Genomic DNA, 8,495 nt, shown 5'->3' on the forward strand with positions numbered 1-8,495 from the left:
TCTGAGGTTATTGCTATTTCTCCTGGCAATCTTGATTCTAGTTTGTGCTTCATCCAGCCTGGCATTTCTCATGATGTACCCTGCATATAAGTTAAATAAGCAGGCTGACAATATACAGCCTTGATGTACTTCTTTTCCAATTTTGAACCAGTCCGTTGTTGCATATCCAGTTCTAACTATTGCTCCTTGACCTGCATACAGGTTTCTCAGGAGGCAGGTAAGGTGGTCTGGTATTCCCATCTCTTTAAGGATTTTCCACAGTTTGTTGTGATCCACACAGCCAAAGGCTTTAGTGTAGTCAATGAAGCAGAAGTAGATGTTTTTCTGAAATTCTCTTGCTTTTTCTATGATCCAGCAGATGTTGACAATTTGATCTCTGGTTCTTCTGCCTTTTCTAAATCCAGCTTATACATCTGGAAGTTCTCAGTTCACATACTGTTGAAGCCTAGCTGGGAGGATTTTGAGCATTACCTTGCTGGCTTGTGAAATGAGTGCAATTTTATGGTAGTTTGACCATTCTCTTGCATTGCCCTTCTTTGTTATTGGAATGAAAACCGACCTTTTCCAGTCCTGTGGCTATTGCCGAGTTTTCCAAATTTGCTGACAGATCAAGTACAGCACTTTAATAGCATCATCTTTTAGGAGCTGAAATAGCTCAGCTGGAATTCTATCACCTCCACTAACTTGGTTCGTAGTAATGCTTCCTAAGGCCCACTTAACTTCACACTCCAGGATGTCTGGCCCTCGGTAAGGGATTACATCATCATGGTTATCTGGATCATTAAGACCTTTTTTGTACAGTTCTGTGTATTGCAGGATAGAAATTCACCAGAAGACTCACTAAGTCAAAGTGTACCAAAGCTACTGATCCATTTTGACAAATAGCCTCTCAAAAGGTAAAGTTTTTCTGTACTCTGGGGACTAGCAATGTGTTAGTTCCTTTAAGATAGAAAAATCCAGTGATTCCGGAAGCATAAGGAAACTGAAGAAAGTTCTTGAATCCCTTCCTTTTCCTGCAGCCTGTGAGGCAACTCAGATACGTGGGTCCCTAATCTGGACCCTAAACCATTTTCTGTTCCCCTGCTAGATGTTCCTCCAGGGGTGTGTTTCTTCGAATGTGTTCATGTATTCCCACCCTAAAGGGCTCTGTGATTAAATAGGTTTGAGAAATAATGTATGCTCTGTTAGCTTCTTGAAGCTTAATATGAACTTACCATGTTCAAGGTTTTGAAAAATTCTAAAGAAATATCTTTTAATTTTCCCCCAAACTTCCTTGATTAGGTTAGCTTCCCCCTCCCCCACCATAGACTACCACTAACATTTGAAAGAACACAGGTGTTTCATCAGATTCATTTTGAGAAATGTTTCTATAAGATGTACATTTTATCTCATGTTAACGTCAGCTGTTTATGAGCTGTTTCTCCCATGAGCAAATAGCGTTCACCACAGTTTCTAGTATTTTTCTTTAGTTTAGAAAAGCCAGGGAAAGCTGGGGCCCCAAATACTTTTGAAATACTATTTTGTGGGTAGTAACAAGTCACTGAAGCTTTTTAAGCAAAGTAATTGTGAGATTGGATCTGTGTTTTTAGGAAAACTAGTATAACGAGGATGTGCCAGGTAGATGAGGATAAGGCTAATAGAGCAGCATCTTAGACGAGGGATAGAAGGGCTGGAACTGAAGCTATGGCAGTAAAAATGGGAGGGCAGGGCCATGCCTGTGTTAAGAAGTAGGAATCAGTGGGTCCGGGAAGTTGATTGCCTGGGGGAGGAGGGAATATGTTGTTAAATGACTTCAGGCTCTGCATGCGGTTTAGACTAATGAATACATTTGTATTTCAAGATTTTTTATCTCAAGTCGTTATCAGTCTACTTAAAAATAATTTCTTTTTCACAAGCTTGTTTACTTCCATTGACATTTAGACCTCATAGAATCAGGTCTCTCTTTCTCTCTCATATATATTGCTTTGCACTTTATGGATCCTCGAAATGTATTTTCTGATAACTTTTTCAAGAGTCCGAGTCCTTTCTGGCACTTTTGAAATAATAGGGTAGAAAGGAACTTCAGGACATTCACCTGAGGCAGTGCACGCCTCAAAGCTACAAATGCTTCAGACAGTAAGTTGCCTTTTAGAAAAATTCGGAAGTAACCATCCATAATAACCGTCTGTATCTTGATGTGGTGTAAAAAGTCCTTCATTCAGGTATTCTTGAGTGAACTTGGGATTGCTCCCACTCCAGTTTAAGCTCTTTTCCAGTCCCAGGAAGGAGAAGATCATTCAGTCATGTCCTTCTCTTTGTGACCCCATGGACTGTAGCCAACCAGGCTCCTCTGTCCATGGAATTCTCCAGACAAGAACACTGGAGAGGGTTGCCATTTCCTTCTCCAGAACAGTCTCCTTACCGTCCTCTAAAACTGCATCCATGCCACCTGGTCTTTTTCTTTTGAGAGCCCCAAAGGTATACCCAGGGGACCAATATGTAACTAAATACAAAACATATAAGGAATTTATACCATTTACGTAAGGATCACAGTTATTTTTCACCCTATGGTAGATGCCTGTAGAAAGTATGCCACTGATGAGGATTTTTTTTTTTCTTTTTAAAGCAGCTCATTAAAGGAAAAGCAGGATTTTTTTGGATGACAAAGGACACCCAATATTGATTTACATATCTTAGCAGTTTTATTCCAGTGACAGGTTTATTGGAAAATAGAGGCAGAGGAGACTATCTTTCATTTGTAATTTAACAAGGCAGTTGCTGTCTTCCATTGTACTGTCTATGTATAATTAGAAATGTCTTAAGATAGTGATTCTGCAGCTGCTCTTGGGTCCCCTTTGATAATCTGATGAAAGGTTATGGACCTTCCCAGAAAAATGCTCCCACAAATTTGCATACATTTTTATATGTAATTTCATAGATACCAGCATATGGCTTTGCTTTTCCAAGTATACTGTTTATTTTTAACCAGTATAGCTTGTTCAATAAATTCTTTTATTTATTCATCAAGTATTTTTTGCACATTTGTCTCAAACCAAGCCTGAATACAGTGTAGAAGAAGATAAACAAGGACTCTGCCCTTATGAAGCAGTAAACAGACATCACATTCCAGAATTATCTAACACTTTCTTAATTATAACTGCAGGGAAGGAAAAAATGTTAGTGAAAGAATGTTTTTTGGGGGTGCTATTTTCTATAGGGTGGATTTGAATCACTGCTAAAACAAAATGGGAATCTTGAAAGCAAGAAATAAAACATGTCTCTATAGGGTTTTTAAATATGAAATCAGATTATTAGAATTGTAAGAGCATGTAGTTTTTCCCACCTAGAGTCTGGGTCTGCTGAGAGCTGGGACGGCTTTTCTGTCCCCAGCTGGACCCTGAGGTGATCTGTGTACCTGTCCCACCCTCACCCTCCCCACCCCGACTCCCATCAGCTTTTGGGAGCGTTAACCTGCTGCAGTGCAGCCAGGCAAGGACCACTGCACCAGCTGCCTCTTGTTTCTGTTCTGGTGTTCGGCTACCCAGGCCACCTCACGAGAGAAATGATTCACTTCAGCATTTTCTTGAGATTAACATATAATTAATTTCTGCCAGTATTGAGAAAAGATCTAAATTTCTCAAGCAGAAAATGTAGCAAGGCATTTGATCTATGCTGCTGAAAAATGATAAGAATTAGTGGTGTTTGAAAACAGAGCAAAGGGACCAGGTACAGCTTAGAATTTTCAATTTGCTCTGGCTCTTCACCAGCAGGTCACATATCATATTACAGAGCTGTGGGAAGAACTGGTCTGGAGCTCCTTTTGAGACTTGGTTTGATGTACTTCTTTCTTATTGTAATTCTGTACTCTTCTCAAATGCCTTCCTCCCTGTGTGCTGGCCACTAGGGGTGCAGCGGTAACCAGTCCCTGCCCTCATTGAGTTTCTAGTCTTATGGGGAAAGTGGACACGACTGAGCGACTTCACTTTCACTTTTTCACTTTCATGCATTGGAGTAGGAAATGGCAACCCACTCCAGTGTTCTTACCTGGAGAATCCCAGGGACAGGGGAGCCTGGTGGGCTGACATCTGTGGAGTCACACAGAGTCAGACACGACTGAAGTGACTTAGCAACAGCAGCAGACATTACTAAAATAATCATCTCGGTGACCACCTATTTACAGCCTGATTTAAGAGTGATAAAGAAGAGGAAAAGGGAAACATTTCTACAACACATATAAGAAAAGACAGTGGAACAGCAGTGCTTCCCTAGAAATGATGCTTGAGCTAAGAACTGAACGGTGGGGTGTGGTAGAAACATTACAGAAAGAGAACAGGCAGGCTGTGGCAGTGCAGGCTGAGAAGCAGAGCACAGAGTTAGGAGCTAGGATCAGGGAGAATCTGGATGTGAAAGGTGAGGCAGATCAGTCTCAGGTTTCTGGTTTGTGCACCCACATGAGTGTGTGCCATTCACAGCAGTGAAGCCAAGTGTGGCACAGGGAGACTGCAGGGTGAGGTGAGCCCATGGAGACGTTAACAGAAAAGAGGCAGATAGGCAATTGGTTATCAGAGTCTAGGACTCATTAGAAGGGTTTGAGTCAGAGATTAAAATGCACATGTCATTGGTCATGTTCTTTACTGAGCAGATTAATAGAAGCGTGGAGCTCTCTGAGATAACTTTGAGCTTTCTTTTTTTAATTCAAAATATTTTAATTTAAAATGATTTGGTTTGTAGGGTCCCTAAAAACCACATTCTCTATCTTGGATATAGTCATCCTTGGTTGAACTCAACAACTGTTTATTGAGTGGAATACATTTATATGTAGGTAGAATGTAATTACACACAGGTCATGAACCCAGGCTAAGCTCTCTCTGAGTTCAGTAAAAAATGTCAAATTATTCTCTTTTCTGTAACAAAAGTTTATGTTAAATAACTATGGATTTACTTGTATTTTTTGTGAAATCTTTGTTTACAATCCCTTCCAGTGCTCTTCTAGCAAGTGTATCAACCTTCCTATATTCAGTTGTTCTCCAGAGGAGAAAAAAGATGTTTTATTGAACCTGAAACATGTTCCTGACATGTTTAACATAATAAACTTTATAAAGAAATGTTTCTTTTCTCCAGATTTGAGGTAGAATTTGTCCTCTCAGCACCTACTTCTGAATGGAGTGGCAAACAGGGATACATTTCACCAGTTCTGCTCTCTGAATTTTTGAAAAGAAGATCAGACACATCCAAAGTCCTCATCTGCCTTTGTGGACCAACGCCATTCACAGAACAAGGAATGAAGTGAGTAGCAATGTGGTAGGAGAAAGAACTGCAGCACTGGTGAAATACAGCCTCCTGTAGAAAGCAGTTGATGTGGCTCTCAGTTCTTCCTGTTCATATGAACCTGCACTTTAGAAGTCTGTCACAGTGTAAGAAAATACTGACCAAGTGTTTCATCTGTATGCAGTGAAGGGTCGGAGGCCCCAGTTATGCACAGAGTTAAACGTGAACACAAAAATAAGACACACCCAGCTCTTGATAGCCTCTCCTAGTGGCAGGCAGCGTGAACACATTCATAGAATGGGTGCCAGATCTTTTTAGGGCTCTAGATTCAGCCTCTCCTTCCACCAAAGCTTCATAATATATAATAATCTTTTAAAATATCATAAGCTATGTTCATCTCATTATAGCTTTTGATCCTCCCTCTCTGCAGCTGGGTGAGCATTAGTCAAAGAGTTGAACTCTGCACAATGAAAACTCAGTGGTATGACTATCTTATTTAAAAATCACCTTGATCTGATTTAACTCTAAAATGACACTTTAACATGTTTAGTTTAGATATAGCGATAGCCACTGTTATTGGGTTTCTAGATGATTTTAAAATACAGCTGCCTTAAATGCTCTGCATTTCCTTGTTTGGTATATGACTGAACCTAACACTTTCTAGATAGTTTTCTCTCTTGCTGTTTTATTTTTAATTATGAAAAAGACAGGCAGTATGGCTGAAAAGATAGGATGGGGTTAGATAGTGAGAGGCTTGCCTGCTGTACCACATTGGTCCTTTTGACTCCTGTGCCATCCTGGCCTTTGTGTGAATATGTGTGTATGCTCTGGAAGCTACCAGTTTGGGTTGGAAACCAAGCTCCACCACTTACAGTCACCCTGCAGTCATTAACTACGAGCCAAAACTTTCTAAACTTTAGTGCATTTCTATATGTACATGTGTATCAGTCGCTCAGTCGTGTCCTACTCTTTGGGACCCTACAGACTGTAGCCCGGCAGGCTCCTCTGTCCATGGACTTCTCCAGGCAAGAATACTGGAGTGGGTTGCCATTTCCTCCTCCAGGGGATCTTTCCGACCCAGGAATCAACCCCGCATCTGCTCATCTCTTGCATTGACTGGCAGATTCTTTACCACTGCCACCTGGGAAGCCTCATTTATACAAGGCAATAAATGATAATATTTATGCACTGAAGTGCTTAGCACAGTGACTACATAGAGGGAGTTCTAAATAAATGTTTATTTTTTTAGCAGCATTTTAAACAGCTACTTTTAAGGCACTATCTCCTTTGATAGTGTTTTCCAAGTTAAATTGTACTTAAGCCGTATTTCTACTTTTCCGTGAGGGAAAATTAAGATAGAATGCTATGGTATCAACTCCTTACTTTGAAAACTGATGAATAAAGGGGAAAAAAATAAGGATTTATTCTGCCTTTTCTGTATGAGCTATACTACTGTGTAACCACATAATAAGTGAGAAGAAGTTATTCTTTAGAGAATTCCTTGGCTGATAAATAATGATAGAAGTAGGATGTCATCAACTTCAGTCCCTAATGAACTAATTGATCCGTACCTAGATCATCAGTGGTGGTTTGCATCCCAAAAGAGAGCCAACCAGGTATTATGTGCCTCGTGATGAAAGAGCACGATCTATGACGTAGTCTGGTCAAAAAGAATTGAACCTGTATCTGATCAGACCTCTAGATCTGATTATTAAATTTAGGGAGATAAAAGGAAAAAGGAACATATTATTAGAGTAAAGCCACAGGGATACTGCAAAATCAGAACCATGGGGGAGTCAATGTGTGAAAATCTCATTTTGTCAACAAATAAATTGCAGGACAGAGAGAGATGGAGGGGATCTTACAGCTCAAAAGATACCTAAAACACATATAAACCAGTCACAGTGAATAGACTTTAGTTGGATCTTGATTCAAACATACTTTTAAAAATTATAACACTTATGAGACAGCTGCAGGTGTGAACACTTACTAGATATTTGATGACACTAAGGAATTGTTAATTTTTTAGAAGTGAAAATTATGGGGTTTTTTAGACAGCACATACTAACTGGGAAATATGAAAAAATATTATGGTTACAGTGGTAAACTTTGATGTTATTTTATTTTCAAGCATCTTCCATAAGAAACATGTGCTTTGTATTTGTTTTTCAGGATGCTGCATGATCTGAACTTTTCCAAAGATGAGATCCATAGTTTTACAGCATAATGAAGAGCTGTCATTCAACTGTTTAATCTAAATTTGTGATTACTTAAGGTTTTTTTTAAGAGAACATTTTTGTATATACTAAAAGGTTAACTAGAATCCAAGTTTCAGTTTCTTAAACAAAAACAAACGTTTCTTCACTATAGATACCTTGTGGACTTTATTTTGTACCTTAACTTATTTTACTACTGATATTTGTCCTGAAAAGTCAATCATGACAACAAGTACGTATAGGATTCTTTGTTATGAATCACAAAGTTCCTTACCATGTAAACTGTATCACTGTTCTACAGTAAGCTCTCGTGTTTTATGACATGATAAAGCAAATGATCATTTTGATCACATTTCTATGCTGTACAATGTCTGATTAGCAATACAGATTAAATTTTACATTGCACTGTTAACTCAGGAAATGATTATTTATGTCTTTGTTCTTACTATGAAAACACGGAATGTTATAACTTATTAAGCGATCCAAACATTTTGTGTCTATGGCCTTGATACAGAGTAGAATAAAAATATACTTAAGTACTTTTTAATCTTTGTCATAGAAATGTGTTTGAATGCATGTTTGGGGTGGTATGTAAGGAGAATATTAAGAGGCAATGATAAAAGATTCTGGAGACACTCACACAGGTAGTTTTGGATTAGATGTGTTTAGAAACTTAGATAACTTTGACAGCTTTTCTTAGCCAAAACTAGAGACATCGGGAAAGATAATGGAAGTGTAGCCTCTGGACCCATGGCCTAAAACAATCATTTGCTGCTTTGGAATGGATTAAATTTAAATTCTTTTTGAGTCTGCCTAGACCAGCTAGGAAAATGAGGAACACGCCATCCTAAATGGTACCTTCCCTGGCTGGTTGCTCACCCCACAAATGCCAGCTCAGTGGGGAGCCCTCCTAAGCTCTGCTGTGTGGTCATCTTATTCTCTCTCCCTGCCTCTGTGCACAACCTGCAAAAAGCTCTCACAGATGGGGATTCTTCAAAGAGTATCGAGAAAAGCCATTGTGAGCTTTTTCAT

At 39.2% G+C, this 8,495-nt stretch overlaps 1 protein-coding gene across 2 annotated transcripts in view; it reads left to right on the plus strand.

Moving 5' to 3' along the window:
• Positions 1-8,010, plus strand: part of LOC104984749 (cytochrome b5 reductase 4) — a 117,011-nt gene extending 109,001 nt beyond the window's left edge. For both annotated transcript variants that reach the window (XM_010834654.1, XM_010834655.1), the window contains 2 exons: positions 5,101-5,265; positions 7,420-8,010. In XM_010834654.1, coding sequence (XP_010832956.1) covers positions 5,101-5,265; positions 7,420-7,474 — 220 coding nt within the window. In that variant the 3' untranslated portion in view covers positions 7,475-8,010. The remainder of the gene's footprint in view (positions 1-5,100; positions 5,266-7,419) is intronic.
• The last annotated feature ends 485 nt before the right edge of the window (positions 8,011-8,495 follow it).

Source organism: Bison bison, unplaced genomic scaffold (genome assembly GCF_000754665.1).
Source record: "Bison bison bison isolate TAMUID 2011002044 unplaced genomic scaffold, Bison_UMD1.0 scf7180017864035, whole genome shotgun sequence".
In the NCBI taxonomy this organism is placed as follows: Eukaryota; Metazoa; Chordata; class Mammalia; order Artiodactyla; family Bovidae; genus Bison; species Bison bison.